Here is a 19,470-nt window from a genome sequence, read left to right as displayed (position 1 = left end):
CCTTCCCCATTTCTGAAGCTCCCAAGTTTTTGAGTGGAATTTAAGGAAAATGACTGGTTGTTCCGAGAAGCACTGGGAAGCTGGCATGCTGATACTAATGCTCTAATGTTAATAGTCAAAATGAGGACTCCAGATATGAGGAGCAAACCAAACCCTGGGATAAAAGATCTTGAAATTGTAAGTGTAGATTAAATATACACGGAATAGGCATCTACTCAAAATGTGGAGTCTTACACAGTCGCCTTTGCAACATTTTCCGCCTTACCTTGACAAATGCTTTATGCCGTTGCTAACATAGTGAATAGCACCTCGCTCCTGCATAAATGTTCAGTGCTATCTACACAGGCTTCAGTGGGCGACATAAATTATAATCTGCTTTAGTCCATACCCCCATTCATGTTTTGCTTCCATCGCCCCTGTTGTGCATTGTCTTGTAAGACTGCAAGTTATTTTTAGAGAGGCCCTTAATTATGTAATGTAGAACACCATGGAAAAGAATGGCGTTAATTTAAAATGCAGTTAATAGAGTTTTCTGTTTCTTTCGAACACATTTTAAGCAAGGGCCATATAAAAATGTTTAAATAACAGAACGTATTTATTGTTGGTTAAACTGCTACCTTGCACACCTTACAAAGTGAATGAAACAGCAGCTCAAAAATGAAACCTTAAAATATTCAAGACCTATCCACTTGAAAACAGTTGTAAATCAGTACAATAAATGTCGCCTTCATGTTATTATTTGAAATAGTTCCAATGTAAGCCCTAGTGGTAGATCAAAGTGCCACAAATGTAAATCCACTCCAAATAACTATTTTACAGGACCTCCACAGAACTGGCTGCAGTTCCTACTGTGGGCAGGAAGCTGAACAGGACAGAGTGGTGTTGAAGCGGGTCCTGCTTGCCTATGCCCGGTGGAACAAGTCTGTTGGTTACTGCCAAGGCTTTAATATTCTAGCTGCACTCATTCTTGAAGTGATGGAAGGAAATGAAGGGGATGCCTTAAAGGTAAGAGTCGGCCTGCACGCTGCTGTTGAATGTTTGAGAAATCCACTGTTTAATTTGTGTTGCTCATTTAAGCGTTTGTGTTCATCTGTGGAAAATGCAGAAGTCCTCATTCGTAATGTAAAACCAGTTTAAAAAAGACAATTGGGTGCTCTAAATGCTTTTTACCTCGTGCTCTTCTGACTCCCAAGTAGATAATCCTCCTAGTGTAGAAGTCGAAACAGAGACCTGACGTAGGCGATGGGTTAAAAGTGATATATATATGCCAGCTCACAAAACGTGTCTTTAATAGATGGGTCTCTCTAACTTTGATGGGTTGTGGTGTTACCTTTAAGACCTATATTTGTATATGAATGGGGTACTTTGATATGTGCACTGGAGAGTTAATGTATTTTCTTATTCCACTTGTATATTCTTTGTCAGGTGGTTCTAGCCACTAAAACAAATGAGGCATTATGTAGAGCCGACTCGGATGTTAAGCTGGGATCAAATGTCTATTGTGGATAGGCACGAAAAGCACTTGCTTCCCGGGATCTTGGCATCTCCTTTTTACCACCAATTAGAAACTGGCAAAACAAAGAGCTCTAAAATGGCTCTAATATTTTTAGCTTAAAGTCCCCAGACAGCTAAACACCCAGTATAAAATATAATTGTGTCACTTTTAACACCTTATTTAGTGCACTGTACCCTCAGAGGCCCCTGATCCTCAGCGGACACTATAGCAAAGCAATGCTACAATGATCCCCAGCTGCATTAAGTTGTTTTTAAGGTGCACTTTCCACATGTTTGCCTATTGTTGTTGAATCCTCTTTTATTTACATTATCACAATTTCACTCGTTTTTTTATTTATTAATTGTATATATTTCTTGTAGTTTGTTGGCAGTACGACTTCTTACTGGGTAGCTGTTAACAATTTCCTTCAATTTCATCCTCTCTGTATCCGGTGGTACTCAAATATTAAACCAAGTGATGATAGACACCTTCTTAAATTAATCACCATACCAATAAAAGGTGAAGCTTGTTTGCTAAATCCCACGTAAACTGGCCAATAATTTTTTCTCTCATAAATCTTCCTTATAGTCACGCTTTGATTATTTCTGTCTTGAAATCCTTTGTAGCCAACAGCCAGTCAAGAGAGCCAGTGGCTGAAATGGGGTTACTTATTGCGCCATACTGTATACTGTGGTAGGCTGGAAAAAATGTGGACGATAGTGTAACTGAAAAATCGATGGCTAGCCGATGCATATATGTAGCTTTTATTTACTTAGTTATTTGTTTACACGAAGCCAGACCAAAAAAGAACCCTTTACCAGGTTTTAATTCTGCTGGCAAACCGCTTTAGTATTAGCTGCAAGATTGCATTCCCATTTCAACCACTTCACTGCATTGGTCGAGGGGACTGTTCCTTACGATCAAGTGGGTGTGAATACTCTTTTGAGTGGTGGGGGATAAATCATTGCAGACAAAACCTTATATCCCACGTGCATGGCAATTTGCATACTCCTGATATGATCACTTGTGTATTGAGGAGGCATCCTTTAAAAAACAGGCTTATGCCACGTGAAGTTGTTAAGGCTTTGACTACATGCCATAGGTAGGCAAAGTTCAATATCTTCATTGACTAGCTACACAGTACTGGCCTAATACTAGGGGTGGGCGGAACTTGGAGTTACATCAAAACTCTGCGAGATTACCGAGAGTTTCGGCCAGCTCTTTCTTCTTAAACTCTGTTGCTACCCGGCTCTTTCTCTTCTTTTGAAGACAGCGCCATCTAGTTGTGACATGGGTATCATTTCCCTGGCCACCGACTGTGATATAGCAGGGCTGAGGGACTAATTCAAAGTGGTTCAGTCTCAGCAGGAGATCAATCAAATAGGGGGTCAATCAGGGGGTTTATATCACGCGCTACTCACCTGTGAGGGTCTCAAGGTGCTCAGGGGTGGGGGGTGGGGGGTCGACTCCGGATCAGTCGAATAGCCAGGTCTTGTGGTCTTCTTGAACGTGTGCAGGGTCGGGAAGCATCTGATGTTCACCGGGAGCTCGTTCCAGGTTTTGGCTGCGATGTGGGAAAAAGCTCTCCAACCGGTTCTGTTCCTGCGGATGCGGGCCGAGGTTGGTAGAGCGGAGGTTCCTCTTTGGTATGTGGAAAGATACTCTCTTGTTGAGGTATTTTGGTCCGATGTTGTGGAGGGATTTGTAGGCGTTGGTGAGGAGTTTGAAGGTGACCCTCTTTTCTTCAGGGAGCCAGTGGAGGCCTTGTAGGTCATGGGTCATGTGCTCATGGCTTGGTGTCCCGAGGACGAGTGTGGCTGTGGCGTTCTGGATGGTCTGGAGTCTGTGTATAAGAGTTTTGTTGATTCCGGCGCAGGGGGCGTTGCAGTAGCCCAGTCTGCTGGTAATGAGTGCGTGGGTGATGGTCCTTCTGCAGTCGGCGGGGATCCACTTGAAGGTCTTACGGAGGATGCGAAGGCAGTTGAAACTGGTGGAGGCGACTGCGTAAATCTGGCAGTTCATGGAGAGAGAGGAGTCAAGGATGCTGCAGAGGTTTTGAGCGTGGTCTGTTGGGGTGGGTGGGCTCCCGAGGGAGAAGGGCCACCAGGTGTTGTCCCAGGCAGAGGGGCAAGGGCCAAGGGTGAGGACCTCGGTCTTCTCTGAGTTGACCTTCAGGCAGCTGTCCTTCATCCAGACTGCCACATTCTTCATACCTTCGTGGAAACAGAGTCTGGTGTCTTCGGGATTCTTCATTAGCCAGAGGATGAGCTGGGTGTCGTCGGCATAGGATAAGATGCTGAGCCCATGCTGTCTGACGATGGCGGCAAGAGGGGACATGTAGATGTTGAAGAGCGTGGGGCTGAGTGATTATCCCTGGGGGACTCTGCAGTTGATTTCCATGGAGTTGGAGAGGAAGGGAGGGAGTCAGATCCTCTGGGATCTGCCGGAGAGGAAGGATTTGATCCAGTCGAGGGTGGTTCCTTGTATTACCGCGTCGTGCAGTCTGGCTGTGAGAGTATGATGTGAGACGGTGTCGAAGGCTGAGGAGAGGTCTAGAAGGATAAGAGCTGTGGTGTGTCCCTGGTCAAGTTGCATGTGGGTGTCGTCAGTGGTGGCAAGGAGGGCTGACTGGGTGCTGTGGTTGCTGCGGAATCCAAACTAGGAGGCGCCCAGGATGGAGTTCTCTAATATGAAGGTAGTCAGCTGTGCGTTTACGAGTCTCAAGTAACCTTGGCCGTAAATTGGAGGAGAGAAATGGGCCAGTAGTTTTTCAGATCCATTGGGTCAGCCAATGGTTTTTTGAGGAGGGGTTTTACCTCCACCTGTTTCCAGTTATCTGGGAAGATGCCTGATCTGAGGGAGGCATTGATGGTGCATCCTAGTTCGGGTGCGATGATGGTGGCGGCCCGTGTGGAAGATGTGTGATGGGCAGGGGTCCGTTGGGGCTCCTGAGTGTGTTTTCTTCATGGTTGTTGTGATAAGTTCGACGGTAGCGGGATCCCAGGATGTGATGGTCGGCTTGTCAGCGGCGGTGGATAGGGGGGTGGTGCTCGTCGTTGGTTCACTGAAGTTGTTATAGAGGGCCTTGATCTTCTGATGGGAGTAGGAGCTGAGCTTGTCGCAGAGTTCCTGGTAAGGTGTGACGTCCGTGGCTTCGCAGGTGAGTTTGCCGAACTGCTGTATGACGTTGAACAGTTCCTTGGCGTTGGTGGCGTAGGTCTGGACTTTGTCTCTTATGAAGGTCCGTATGGTGTCTCTTATGAGCTGGTGGTATTCCTTCAGGGCACTCTTGTGGTTGTTCCATGCTTCCGTGGTTTTCAGGTTTCACCAGGTTTTCTCTAGGCGTCTACAGGAGCGTCTGGCTTCTTGAAGTTCTGTGGTGAACCAGGCGGCTTTTAACAAGCGTTGTTCAGCGGGGGCGGAGGGGTGCAAGCTTGTTGGTGCAGCGGGAGATCCAGTAATGAAATTCTCTGGCTGCGGCGTTGGTTTCGGTTGCGGCAATGGGGGGCTAGTGAAGGAGGTTGGTGTTTAGGTGCTCCTCTATGACTTTGCTCCAGTTCCGCCGTGGCGGGCGTTGAGCATGTTTGGGTGCCCTGGTGGTGTGGAAGGTGAAGTGGACGCAGTGGTGGTCAGTCCAAAGGGGCTGCGAGGTGTGGCAGAAGCGGATGTTTGTTCCTCCTGCGAAGATGGGGTGGAGGGTGTGGCCCGCTCTGTGGGTGGGCATGTTGCCAAGCTGCTTCAACCCTAGGTTGGCCAGGTTGTTGAGGAGAGTAGTGGAATCGGGGTCGTTACCGTTGTCGAGGTGGATGTTCAGGTCACCGAGTAGAATGTAGTCTGTGGAGGTGATGGCATGGGGTGTGGTGAGCTCGGCGATGGTAGGTGCAAGGTCCTGGCGATCTGTAGATAAGGGTGTCACGTAGTGTGGTCCTGGGGCTAGTCTGGATCTGGAAGTAGAGGTGTTCTGTGTTGGAGTGGGGGTTACTCATGCTGGATGTGGAGAGGCAGAGGGGGGGGTCTTGTGTGTGATGGCGAGTCCTCCTCCTGGGTGGTGTGGACGGTCCTTTCGCTGGATCTTGTAGCCTTCAGGGATGGCAGTGGCGAGGTCAGGACTGGAGGTGGCGTTGGTCCATGTTTCAGTGAAGAAGGTGACGTCGGGTGAGAGGGTGGCGAGCAGGTCCCAGATCTCAGTGGCTTGTCTGTGCAGGGAGCACACGTTGAGCAGGATGCAGGTCAGGGTTTCGGTGGTGTGTGCAATGGGTGTTCCTTTAGCGGTCACGGGGGCTCTGTCGATGGTGAAGGATTTGTGGCAGTGTCTGCACGAGAACTGCCAGTGGGTGGTGTTAGGCGAGGATCTTGCGCAGTCGGCATGTCTTCCGGGGTTGAGTGCATGAAGGGTGGTTGAGTTTATATAGACACTACCTTTTTTATGCAAATCAACTCTCTTCATGGTGCTTTAACTAACGATGAGCGGGTAAACAACACAACTGTGACTTTACCAGATGTTGTGTTAACTCTGTGTCAGTAGAACTTAGTGCAGCTCGAAGAAAGAGCAGTCTGTATCTGATGGTGCCAGTTGGAGCTGTTTGAAACCAGTTGAGCAAGTCTCTGCCGAAGGCAGGTGCCGCTGATTTCAGATCAGATGCTCAGGATCTCTGTGCATGGACTGGTTTATAGATGCCTGCCAGGTAGGCTTGGCAGAATCCATCTCCCGCTCACAATTTTGCATGTTTGCCAGCTGCTTCCTTCACCCATCACACAATGCTTTTGAAAATCAGTTTCCTGTCATTGCTGTAGGTTTCACAACCCTAAGGTTAAAACTCTCCTGTAAACTGCTCCTACAATTACTCTCCTCTATTGCAACTTTTGTAGATGCCAAGGTTCTTTACAATAGGCCGCTAATTGTTAAATCGCAATAACCAAGTGTCTTTTTTTAAAAGTATTTTATTTTACAGAGTTTTATATAGTGCAAACTTGACTCGGATCGGGTATCAGAGTGCTTCACATAGCACCAGTTGAATTACATGAGGACACATTCATTTTTTGTTAGGCACAGGGAGATTAACCCCTTCGATGCTGATGACGAGCTCAGCTCGTCATCAGCCACTGGGGGCGTGTGCGGATGACGAGCTGAGCTCGTCATCTAACGCGGCTTTTTAAAAAAAGCCGCGTATCGCAAAAATTAACGCTGCAGCGATGCGGTTAAGTGATTTGCCCAGAATCACAGGATGTTCAGCGTCATTGCCCAGACTCAAACCCAGTTCCCCAGATTCGAGGTCGACCGCCCTAGCCATTAGGCCAACTCCTTTGGGTCCTCTGTTTTGTCAGCCTTGATCGGGCTAGCAGTACAGATGGGTGAAGCTCACTGGGTTCAACTCCTCATAATTCTGCGTAGTTCACTAAAAGCTTTGTGGAATTCAACAGAGTTCCTCCCACCAGCAGAGTTGCGATAATAGTTCTGTGGCCAGGGGGAAGATGACTCTCTAGACAGGGTGCATGTCTTTGCTTGTGGTGTGTTGTTACTGAGAGCATGTACTTTGTTGCCAGCTGCACTTCCTGTTGTAATATATGATGAGACAGGAACTGCCTCAGAGGCTGGAGACACCAGACCTGGCTGGCATACCAATGAGAGCAGCATAGCTGCAATAAACCTCATAACAAATGTGTATGAAAACATTAGCAGGCTTCCATTATTTTCCTTTTGCGCATGCCTGCATTTAAGAACAAAGCAAGAGAAGCGCGCCCAGTTAAGTGAACGATGGCGTGACAATTGCGGCGCTGGGAGCATGCACGTGCACTGAGTGCTACATGTATTGGGTATGTTCAGTGACGGTAACATGTCCATCAAGCCTCACTGGATTCTTTTGTGCTGGGCTAGTCCATTAGTGCCTGTGGCAGGGCTCCTTAGTCTCTCGGTAGGGTGAGCTTGCGCATATGACTGCATGTCAAGTTGACGCCAGAACATCCTGCCTTCAGGCCTGACCTTTCATTAAGGAAGCTCATGCAGAAGTCTTTTTTTTCATTCAAATTGAGCCAAGCTTACTAAAGCACCATATTTCGATAGCTTGTAAATAGAGGTGAGTGAGCCTAAAAAAATAATAAAAACAGGTAGAGTCGACCAGAGCAGAGCCAAGGGATAGCTCGGATTTTTTTCTATGTACTGAATGAGAGCTTACCAGCATGGTCAGTGACAGCTACCGCCCCCTCCAAGTGGACCCACATCACCCCAGAACACATTGATACAAAACATATTTGTCTTTGGAAGGCGGGGGATCGCAAGACCCCCCGGCCGTATTTATTAAGATACAAAATAATAAAATTGTTATACAAAAGATACAATTTTATGCAAAACATTCGGGGATATTAGATACAATCATATCAACAAGTATGATAGGCTAACCTTAACAAGATTCTAATACAGCTTGTTTCCTAACCGAATCCAACATCCTCCTCTGAAATTTTGCATACTAACATTTCTGGCCATATGGCGAGGTCGCTAACCGGTGTCAGGTCCTACTAGCTGCGCCCTTACCGCAGGTGCGAATGCGCAGCCGAGCCCGTTAATTACTCGGTCCACGCCGTGAACTCCATTTACCCACTGAAGTAGGGCCCTTACTCGCGCCATTCGCTGACGTCATGAGTACGCGCGGGGTGGCTACCAGCCTAAGGACAGCGTGACTCCCCTACCACGCCCCTTTGATGCACCAGTTATACCTGCCCCTGAAGTTCTAGGAGGGGCCAGTGACCCCCCCCCTGGACGGACACCTCCAAAGGATGATGCCGCCCCCTCAGACCTTAAAATAGCTGCTCACCGGTCATGTCCTTACCGCCACAGGCCAGCATTGTTAACCGACGATCTGGCCTCCCCCTTCCTACTCTTAAAAATAGGTCATACTCACCTCGCAAATCCCTCTAGCCATGCCAAGATGTTATTAGACCACAGGACGTTCCCTGCCTCAGTCAAGTGTACCCCGTCCCATAGGTAGAAATGCTCCCCCCAAATACACCCATGAGGGATCGTCTGCAACCGGGGGGCTCGAAATAATTTGTCCAATTGTGTGTTGATCCTCTTTACCGAGTGATTCAACGCCTTGACCGAGTCCTCCCCTCGCCACTGCCACCGAGGTATAAGTTGTGACCAAACTACTGTGCAACCCGGGCATGTCCTGGCCACCCACCCGCAGTGGAGATGATTTCCTCTATAAGGATGCGCCTACCTAGTTTGGCCAAATCATTCTCCCCCAGGTGAAGTATCACCACTGACGGGGGCGGGTTGCTGAGATAAGAGTTCCTGAAAATAATTTCTGAACTGGCTGAGGCATAAGCCCCCCCTCCCAAAGAAAGACACAGAAAACCCCTTTTGCTCCGCCCTTTTCCTCCTTTCACTTGATAGAAAAACATGTTTAGCGCGCCTCACATATGAGTGGCCCACAATCCAAGTCACCAATGTTTGTTGATCTTCTTGTCGCTTGTGTTGAGCTGCTGTAGTTCCTTGACGTCCCGCGGCGAGTTCCTCCCCCGCGTGACAGGTTTGAGAAACTGCAAAAACCAGAAAAATACCGGGCGTGAGTCACCTTGCTATGTTAGAACATGTCAATCCGTACATATCGCTTGTAACATTCTGACAACCATCTTCCAATTCTCTTAACCTTCTCCACTGGGAGCGGGTGTAGGGGGGGTAGCCGGAGGTGCAGGAGCGGGTGCGCTGCGCCTAGCTTTCTTGGCCTTGCTCCTCTTAGGTGAGGTGGCGAAATCCCCCCTTGGCAAAGGCGCCGTAATCTGCCGCTTGGGCCTACCCTGTGGGCCCGACGGGCCATGAAACCTCTCATTCATGCGAGCCTCCAATTCATCAACCCTTCCCAACTTTTTATGGATGGCGTTCATCCTACGCATCATGGCCAGCATCATCAGCTCTATTTTGGACCCCTTACCCCCCCAGCTCCTGGCATTTTGCTTCCTACTATACTACACTCTTAATGTTCGAACTCAAGTGCCCTGCACACTGTACCTTCAGCAGACGGAGGATACGCAGGGGGCTGTGCGCACCATGCAACTGCGACCGCCACACACCGGCTTGTCCGATTGTCAGGGCGGAGTAAACTCTAGTGTAAACCCACCCGGCGGCCACTAGAAGCAATGAAATGCGAGCCCCCTGCCCTCTTCTTGCCACCGACGTCCTGCGTGTTCTACAGCTTAGCGTCCACTATACCCGAATTTGCTCCGACTGTCCACTTCAGATGTCACGCTCCCACACACCCTCCAGCAGTCCTCCCTCCGCGTTCTCTTTCTGACGCTGTCCTCCTAAGACTCGAACATCCTGCACAAAATATAAGAAAGAAAATTAGGAAGCCCTGAGCGTGGGGCACAACCAGTGTTGGGGAGCGTCCAGGCAAGATGGGGCCATCTGAGCGCTCCCCCCTCCTTTATTCCCGGGATCGCGGGGAGGTGCGGCCCGCTCCCTCCCCCCGCCCCCCAGACGCCCGCCCCCCCCCCCGATCCCCGATCCGGAAGTCTGCACACGCCTTCCAGGTCAGGGGTCGGACGCCAGCCAACCAGTGGTGCTGCGCGCACCCCCCGCGTCGTCACTGGACGCCGGGAGGTCACGCCCCAACACTGGGAGGCAAGGGGAAAGGGGGTTGCTGCACTGCCATGCGGGCGGGGGGGCCGAGGGCCCCCCCTTTTCATTCGTATGGGCACCCGGGGTCTTCCTTCCCTTCCTACTGGCTGCACACTGCCCCTTCTCCTCCTTTCCTGCTGGCTGACCCCCTCGATGCTAATCAGACCCCCATCATTCTCGTCAGTGCAGTGACCGTAGTGAACGTTCCGCTAATCACAGATACAGAGAGGGGTCGGACATCAGGCCAATCTGCAAATTGCAAAAATCACTTGGCGAGGAACATCCGGTTGGCTGAAAGTTATGCAACAGCTTTGGTAAAACAAAAGAGCATGCAAGTCACCGCTCTATTTCTATATTAGAATGCTGACATCACTGTCAGTGTTGTAACTGCGGCTCATGACCGTGGAAGGCAAAGGTTTGATAGAAGTGTTTCTACTACACATACCAATCCCACAACTGAAAATGCCACACAAACCTCACTGTCCTGAACCGTGCTGCTTGCTTAAAGCAGAATTTCCGGTTGTCATCATTCGTCATACTGAATACACACACAAAAAAACCATTGAGTACAAATATTTTATATCACGTTTTTGTTTCATTGTGGGTAGCAGGTTTAGAAACGTTATTATATATGGGCTAAAGTATCCTCCGTCATGCATTTTAACAATATTCCAGTTCACAGAGGAGTTCTGTGACCATATAGAGGAATGAGACCGAAGGCCAGTGAATGTATAGGGATGACCCAAACACCTTCTATGTGTATATGCATTCATGAATTAGTCTGATTGCTTGAATCTGGTTATTAACTAAACTGTCTCTATTAAGACGTAAAGTGAGCCTTCTCCATTAATTTGTCCTGATTCACAATGTCTGACTCCAGTGTCTGACTGGAAGGGCTGGATAACCATTAATCTAATGCCCAGAGTATATGATTCATGTACAAAACAGAACCAGAGTGATAGAACATTCCTACATAGACAAAGCATATGGTCGAGTCATCATCACACAAACACATGGTCAACTTCATAACGAGACTACACAGCCAGCAAAAGATGAGCACGCAACATGATGTCACACGTTTGAATCATAGTTGGTTTACTAAGCAATTAGTCCTTCCAAGATCAATAGAAGTATAAGTTGCGTAATAGTATTGTGTTTCCAAAGCACCTAAGACGTTTGCAATAACGCACTATATGAACAACTAGTTAGTGTAGCAATGGAAAGACTATAGACTGGATTCCATATTATTCAGTGGTTAAGTCTAGAACTAGGCTTCATGTTATGTTACAAAATTGAAAAAATAATGTATAGCAGGCACTCTTCAAAGAAAATGGTGTGCCGGAACTGAAAGATCAACGATGGAGAAAGATAATCAGTAGAGAGCAAGAAACTGCTGTTTTTTTGTTTTGAAACGTCCAGACATTGTCTCAGTCAAGTGGTGGTCTGGTCTTCTCCTTGTACCCTAAAGAGCCAGAGCTTGGGAAAGAGGCGGACTAGACATGAACTTCACCTAGGAGCACTAGAGAGGGAGACCAAGGAGTAAGGAAAGGTTACTCCTCCGTAGTTCTTATTAAGAGTCTTTACTCTTACCAGCAGAAACGCTCTGTGCCTGGCAGAGCCAAGGTAAAATGTTTACAGAATCGCCTCCCAACATTATTGCGAGCTCCAGGGGAAGGTAACTCGGATTGCGAAGAGGCAGGGAAGGTGAACGGGTCCCCCTCTGATAGAAATTCTTTGGACAGATTTGAAAGCAGTTAATCTATATTTGTTTATGCATTTTAGATATGGTATTGACTTTTCAACTTCTTAGTGAAGAATGTTTATAACCTTAATGGGTCAAGGGGTTTGAGTTCTATTGTTTCGTTTTAGTGACACATTCTTACAAAATATTGTTTTTGAGACCTTCCACAAGTGATGAAGGATAACATGACGGCAAACAACTCTATGAAGAATAATCTTGCTAAAGTAATAAGAAGACACATTTAATTGTTTCTCAACTTCTACGTCATATTTCAACACATCCTCTGTGTAAAGAGCTGTTGGGAGCTCTCCCCCCTTCTCAGACATTACTGAATGTTTATAAATATGATACAGAAAGAGAATAGTTTACATATGTTCTGTGCTTGTGCAAAGTATGGTGTAAAAATATATGTACGTTCCAATGGAGATAAATAATACCATTAACCAGTGGTGGCTGGTGAAATTTGTGAGTGGTATGGCAGAAAGAACCAAGCTATATTGCTTGGCGAGAGAAAAATGATCTTCCATAGGCGTTCAAAGAGTTTAGAATTAAAGCTTCACACACAATATGCTCAGCATTAACATTTTTAGGAACAGCTACTGGTATTAACCTGTTAAATGTTTTAGTAAAGATATAAGAGCTGATAAAGGACATTTCCAAGCACAGGATAAGTGAACCTCTTCCAAAGAGATGTGGCCAAAGGAGAATTTCCCACAGCTTCGTCCCATCCTGTAATGCTTATTCTCCACTGCTCCTCCGATCTACTCCCGGAAACCATCACCACTTACTGGACCATTATTTCCCTCCTATCCTCCATTCCTTGTGCCAATCAGTAAGCCCAACATGTACTGCAAACCAGCCACCAAAGACACATAACTAATCCCACATCCTGTTCACATTCTTCCTCAAGGTTACGCATCTTAGTCCATGCTGTACATTGACTAGAAACACAGTGCAGTGCTGCATGCCATCACTTCACAATTATTGGTAGACGTAGAGGATTTCTTTACGTTTTAATTCCATTAACTCACAGTAGAACCAATTCAGAAGGTGTTGCTATTTACTCAAATGCCTTCAGTGCAGTATCAGTTTTCAAATACACATATGTATGAGAAATAAATACTTTCCAAATGTAAAATGAGTTATTTGCTGCCACTTCTCCCTCAGATATACTTATTCAAAACATTCCAGCATTTTTCATTAGTAAAAACGGTAGTGATGTATTTCTGCATGAACCTTTAATTGTAAAGCACGTGATCCAGCATCTTAAATAAAGCGCATATTACGGAGACCTTTACGGAAGTGTAAAAATGACCTGCATCCAACAGATGTGCCAAAATACATGCACTGTTTCGCTATGTTCCTGGGAATCGAACTTGTGACCTACAGCTTACACTTGGGTACCAGTAGCATCTGGTGCACTGCCCACGGAGATCTATGAATCAGCACTGTGAAAATGCATGGACCCTGGAGGATTACAGCAAACACCTAGTTCCAGATGGAAAATGTGGCCTGTTTTTGTGTCTGTTTATAAACCCATTTCTGTTGGTTAATGAGTGATCTGTTAAAGGCCACACTGGCACACTTCCGGCGCTATCAGTGAGATGAAAGGACTCATTCTGCCTCTGCCATCCTAACTTTCTAGGACTATGCTGTCTGCCAGGGCAGGACTCCCAAAGGTGCACCCACGGGGCAGGCCAGCAGGCATGTCCCAGGCGAGGGCAATCAAAATCGCAGCACTGACCTCTGAGGGCCACTAATGGCCTGGCACAGGAGGGCAAATACTGCCTTATTACCCCGAAAATAAGTAGTGGAGATATGTCAAACTGTAGCAGTCTATTCAAAAGCGGAGGATGCTGGTGAAAAACCCCTTCTTACCTGTCCGCAGGACTACCTACACAATCACATTTTGGCTCCGGGACTTAGTCATTTTTCTAGGACCACACAGTCATTTCAAATGGATAAATTTGGACTTGTGCTTGCAGGACTGCAACGTAATCAACACTAGAGCACCCATCCTAACAGAAACATTGAATATGGACTGCTCTCAGTCGCGGCTCGAGGTGGGAGGGTTGCGCGGGGGTGGGTGCCAGGGAATTAAATGTGAAAAGGAAAACTTACCTTAGAGCTGGTCCGCGCCACCTCTGCTGCCCTGGCTTGGCGCCTTCACGGACGGCCCTGATATGGACTGGCAGTCCCTCTCATCCAATCCTGGCTCTGCCAGCAGCGCCAGGATTGGCTTAGGGCATGGCTACTCTTCGCCCACCGCACGCCCATTAGGAGACCGAGGGCCTCCTAATGGGCATGAGCAAACAAGTGTAAACACAAGTGCGCATGACTGGGCATGGGCTAAAAATTCGTCCCCACTCATGCGCAATTGTGGTGCTGCCTGCTGCCCCTGGTGACAATCATGTCAGTCAACATGACGCCTCCCCGCCCACCCCCTTCAGACTCTGAAGGGGTGGGTGGTCTAACGTCATGCTGACTGACATGATTGTTAGTTCTCCCTCAGCGTCTTTGAACTTAAGTAAACTGATTCAGAAGAAGTTCAATGATGCCGATGGAGTGCTGCGGGCGGGGGGGCTAAGCCCCCACGCCCCAATGGACGTACCGCACCTGCTTCTTACCTGTCTGCAGGATACCTACTCAAGCACATTTTGGCTCCGGGGAATTAAAGTCATTTTTCCAGGACCACACAATAATTTCAAATGGGTAAACTTGGACTTGTGCTTGCAGGACTGCAACGTAATCAACACTAGAGCACCGATCCTAACAGAAACATTGAATACGGACTGCTCTCAGTCGAGGCTCACGGGGGGGAGGTGGGGGTCGTGCGGCGTGCGGGCCAGGGAATTAAATATGAAAAGGAAAACTTACCTTATAACCTTATAGCCGGTCTGCGCCACCTCTGCTCCCCTGGCTCGGCGCCTTCACGAACGTCCCTAGAGTGGACTGGCAGCCCCTCTCATCCAATCCTGGTGCTGCCCGCAGCACAAGGATTGGCTTAGGGCATGCCTACTCTTCGCCCGCCGCACGCCCATTAGGAGACAGATGGGCTCCTAATGGTCATGCGAAAACAAGTGCAAACACAAGTGCGCATGACTAGGCACGGGCTAAAAATTCGCCCTCCGACCCCACTCATGCACACTTGTGATGCTGCCTGCTGCCCCTGGTGACAATCATGTCAGTCAACATGACGCCACCCCGCTCACCCCCTTCACAGTGGGCGGTCCGACGTCAAGCTGACTGACATGATTGTCCGTTCTCCCTTGGCGTCTTTGAACTTAAGTAAACTGATTCAGTTTACTTAAGTTCAAAGACGCCGACGAAGCTTCTGGTGGGGGGCTGCGCCCCCACGCCCAATGAACGCACTGCATCTGCCATTAACTTGGTTCTTTGGTGCATGCATGTTTGCAATATTTGAAACCAATGTTCACAAACTTGTCCTGTCTTTCGCCTTCTGAGGTGGGCACCTCGATCCTTTGAGAGCTTGCAGTATTTGAATAGAGTTAGAGCCCGATTCTGTCACTGTGTGAAACAATTTATCGGAAAAGGCATGGAAGAAGTGTGCATTCTGGCAAAGTAATAGTTTAATTTTTACACTTTTAAAAATATTACAAACAATGCAGCGTTTAGTTGCGTAGAACTATGTGATTTCCTCTGCTGTCAAGATCCCAAGTGTTCACGTGGGCTAGATCTGTGCCGAGATAAATTCATGTCTCATGGGTACATTTCTAGGTTCAAAATCTTGGATACCAGTGGTGGGTGTAAATGACCTTCAAGTGGCAGTATAGGTAATTGAAAATATGTTGAAATGCAAATTCTGAAGGAAAATAACAAATTGTTTTTATTTTGTTCCAGATTATGATTTACCTCATAGATAAAGTGCTGCCCAATGGTTATTTTGTAAATAATCTTCGTGCATTGTCTGTGGATATGGCGGTCTTTCGGGACCTTTTGAGAATGAAGCTACCTGAACTTTCCCAACACCTGGACACTCTACAGAAAGCCGCCAACAGAGAAAGTGGAGGTGAGTTCTAAAAATGCCTTCAACCATGTTTGTTTTTCTCTCCCTGGTATACAGTGTTCCAATGTATTAAAATGTGCAAAAAAATTCTAACTTGTGTAGCTCTACCACATCGCGCTCCTTTAAATTCTTAGATCCTGGCCCTTGATAAAGCACTTGAGAACTCTATATCACTTTTAAAACATTCATGCTGCAGGCTACATATACCTGCATCCTACCATTCCATGATGGCAGGGCTGGCTCTTGTTGTGGCTTACATGTCCTCCATATCTTTATCATACTTTGCGACTTTCTTTTAGGCCACTTCAAGAAGTTTGTAGTTTTTCAGAGGATTCCCTCTGCTGAACCTCTACCTAGCCTACAAAAGTCTCAAGGGAAACATTACTTCTGCTGACCTTGATTGTCCAACCTAACCACTATTTAGCATCCTTTAAGACCAGTAAGTGTTTCCTGTTGTCAGTGTGTATTTTTTTGTACACTCCAGGGTGTATTTTCCAGTATTTAGAAGCTTCTAAAAAACAGTGGTTACCAGTGATTATACATTTCGACACCACAGAAATTTGCTTGGGATGGGAATGCAAGGTAACTCTGGCCATCCCACTATGGGATTCAGAATTGCTTGGGAATCTGCGGTCATCTAGAGGCTTTGACAAATGGGACCTTATAGGTATTTTAAAGATTGGAGACCTCTGGGTGAAGGGTGAGGTTAAATCATTGCCCAATTTGCAACAGGAGAATGATCTAGCTCCCACGGAATACTTTCAATATATTCAGGTTTGGCATGTATTGCAGTCATGTCTCCAGAAGGGAGTAACCCCTCCCAATCCTCCCCCCTCAAGGACAGACTTCTGGATGACTATGTACCAACGAAGGCCATCTCGCTTACCTACAAAAAGTTAGTGAACCACTCTGGCGAACCCCTCCTGAAGTTACGGGAAAAATGGGAAAGGGATGGCATTATACTTGACAACGAAGACTGGGCAATAGCGGTCACCTCACCACGAGAAGTGGCCATAGCAGCCAGACTGAGGCTGGTGCAGTTAAAAATTCTGCACCGTATATACATCACGGGCCGTGCTTGGTGCAAATGGGGAGAGCAGAGGATGGTAAATGTAGAAGGGGATGCGGCAATGAAGGAACATTGCTTCATATAATATGGGAATGCACACACGTACAGAGATACTGGGAAAAGATACATGAAGTAATGAGCAAGGTGCTCACACGCAACATCACTTTGGTGGCCAAAAGGTGTCTCCTGAATGTGTGGGAGCCCACTGACCTGAATCACACACGTATCACCTGGGCTACATTAGGGTTGATGATAGCAAAACGTAATATTGCACAGAAATGGGGGCAACACAGGCGCCTACAGTATCCACCTGGAAGAGGGATATGGACTGATGTATGTTTCGTGAGAAGACTGTATATGTGGCCAGGGGATGACCGAAAAAATGGACTCGCATCTGGAATGACTGGAATGGGTATAGAGGGAATATATGTACTCCACCAATGATAACAGCCCATGATGAATAAATGTAGGCACAATACTAGTTACCAAACATTAAGCTTACGTACACTTAGACATGGACTTGATTGATTTGTGAGGGAAAAAGATAATGTACTGAGACATGCCTTGTGATGTTGATTCATATTGTTAATAAAAATAATTAAAAAATAATAATAATAATGGTATTCCTCTGGGCAGCTGCATTCTTTATAAATCTGACTCTTGGAGTCCACTTCTTTTTACTGGGCACAGGGGAGAGCTGGTCCAGTCCTTTAGGGCTCTTTTAGGTCTTTATACAGCAGGTTCAGCCCTCTTGTGATATTCCTCAGACCCAAGAGTGTTCTGAAGTGGGTGCCTGGGAGTGCCACACTTATACCTGGTGTGAGCTAGTGGATGGGAATGACTCCTGAGTATGCCCTAATCAATGGGGGGAAAAGTTCCCAGGACCAATCCTATGCAATTTGTGCATTTTCAAGATGTTGGACGTCTTTGGCCACATTAATATTGGTGCTCTGAGGTCTGTGTACGCAGTGTGTGTATGTAGTGTGTGTGTGTAGTGTGTAGTGTACTATGGTAATCCTAGTGTCTTCCCACCTCTAACACTAAAATCCAGTTTGGGGCAGCCACCGTTCCCACAATAAACTCAAGGGCAGAAGTAGAGTAGAATAAAGCAGGATTTTCCAGTAACCATACAGTGAATACACAGGACTTGTCTGGCATCCTGTTCATGCCCCTTGATGTATGTCTCAAATATTAAATGTAAAACCACAACAGGCCTGTTAAGCACGATTATACTCTCCAGTAGGATTTGACAGTGTAATACCAAAACAAGACCCACTGTGATTGGAGCCTGCCTGACTGGGTGGACAAAGAAAGGCCATGCCCAGGTGTCCACTAACATTTGCCTGTAACAGCGGATGCCTCTTAGAAGTTAATCCAGTTTCTGAGGCCAATGCTACTGGTCATCCTGTCTAAGTGAACAGCACCTCCTTATACACAGGCCTTTGTTCTCTACTCTGATAGCAGTCTTCACATCTCCTCTAGTGCTTATTAGTGGCTGGCAGGAGTGGAAGAGCAAATGCATATGGTCTTCCAGAGGGTTCAGGCAGGGAAAAGGCAACTTTTTAAAAGTACCTTTTCATTAAAATGTATCAAACATTTTACTTCACCATTGAATTTGATTTTTTAATAACTGTTCAAATAGTTGTTTAATTATTTTTCAATCTGTTTCCTATCTGAAATTTGCATTATTAAAGGTAATAATGTAACACAGTGTTTTCATATGGAACAGCCAGCTTTGCTTTTGTGAAAATGTTGTAGGGGTCTTTTCACTGCAAGAACATATTTAATATTACATTCATACATTTCCTATTTAGGTCACACCTTTACAATTCAGTGGGCTTGCAACGTATCCACAGCATAACAATAGTTGTTTTCATTTTCACTCTCATTTGCAGTCTTTTGATTGCTTAGCTCCAGTATGATCCTCTTCCTTTCTTGTGTTACCTACTCTCTGGAGAATGGGCCAAATACATGTTGTCTTCCTCGTCTTTGTTCTACGCCACTCTACTCTATGCCACCCCACTACACACCTATCCTCAACTGTACACCACTCCGCACTATATCAGTCTACTCCACTCCATGCTAATGTACCAGTGGCGGCTGGTGACATTTGAAAGAGGTGAGGCGTACAATTATTGTCGTACCGCAATACGGCGAGCAAACAGTAGTGAGCGAGCCCGAACAACCTATGGGGGGAACATTTTGAAAAAAGTGGACAAATGATGCTTTTTCAAGCAATCTTGAGGGAGAAGGCAGGTTAATAAAGCAATACAATTGAATTATTTATCATTTACAAAATTGCTGGGTGTTGGATTTTTTTTGGAAGGTTATTACACAGAGGTCTACACAAATGTTGAGAGTGTGGCAGAAAAAAAGTATGGTAACAGACAGCAAGAGTGTGGAAGAGAGAACTCACCTGTGCTAATCTTTACAGTGTCCACTGTTTCTGACACCTCACACTATCCACCAATGCCACCTTCACAGTCACACGCTGCCCATGAGAGCCAGCTCATCTCTGCCCAAC

The 19,470-nt window shown here is 46.7% G+C and overlaps 1 protein-coding gene across 4 annotated transcripts in view; it reads left to right on the top strand.

Annotated features, from left to right (window-relative positions):
- The window catches only part of TBC1D30 (TBC1 domain family member 30), a 320,682-nt gene that overhangs the window by 248,559 nt on the left and 52,653 nt on the right, over positions 1-19,470 (top strand). For all 4 annotated transcript variants that reach the window (XM_086919039.1, XM_086919041.1, XM_086919040.1 and 1 more), the window contains 2 exons: positions 820-1,005; positions 15,712-15,880. In XM_086919039.1, coding sequence (XP_086775165.1) covers positions 820-1,005; positions 15,712-15,880 — 355 coding nt within the window. The remainder of the gene's footprint in view (positions 1-819; positions 1,006-15,711; positions 15,881-19,470) is intronic.

The sequence above is a fragment of the Lissotriton vulgaris genome, chromosome 1_1 (assembly GCF_964263255.1).
Source record: "Lissotriton vulgaris chromosome 1_1, aLisVul1.2, whole genome shotgun sequence".
Lineage (NCBI taxonomy): Eukaryota > Metazoa > Chordata > Amphibia > Caudata > Salamandridae > Lissotriton > Lissotriton vulgaris.
This window is presented reverse-complemented; position numbering and strand designations above follow the sequence as displayed.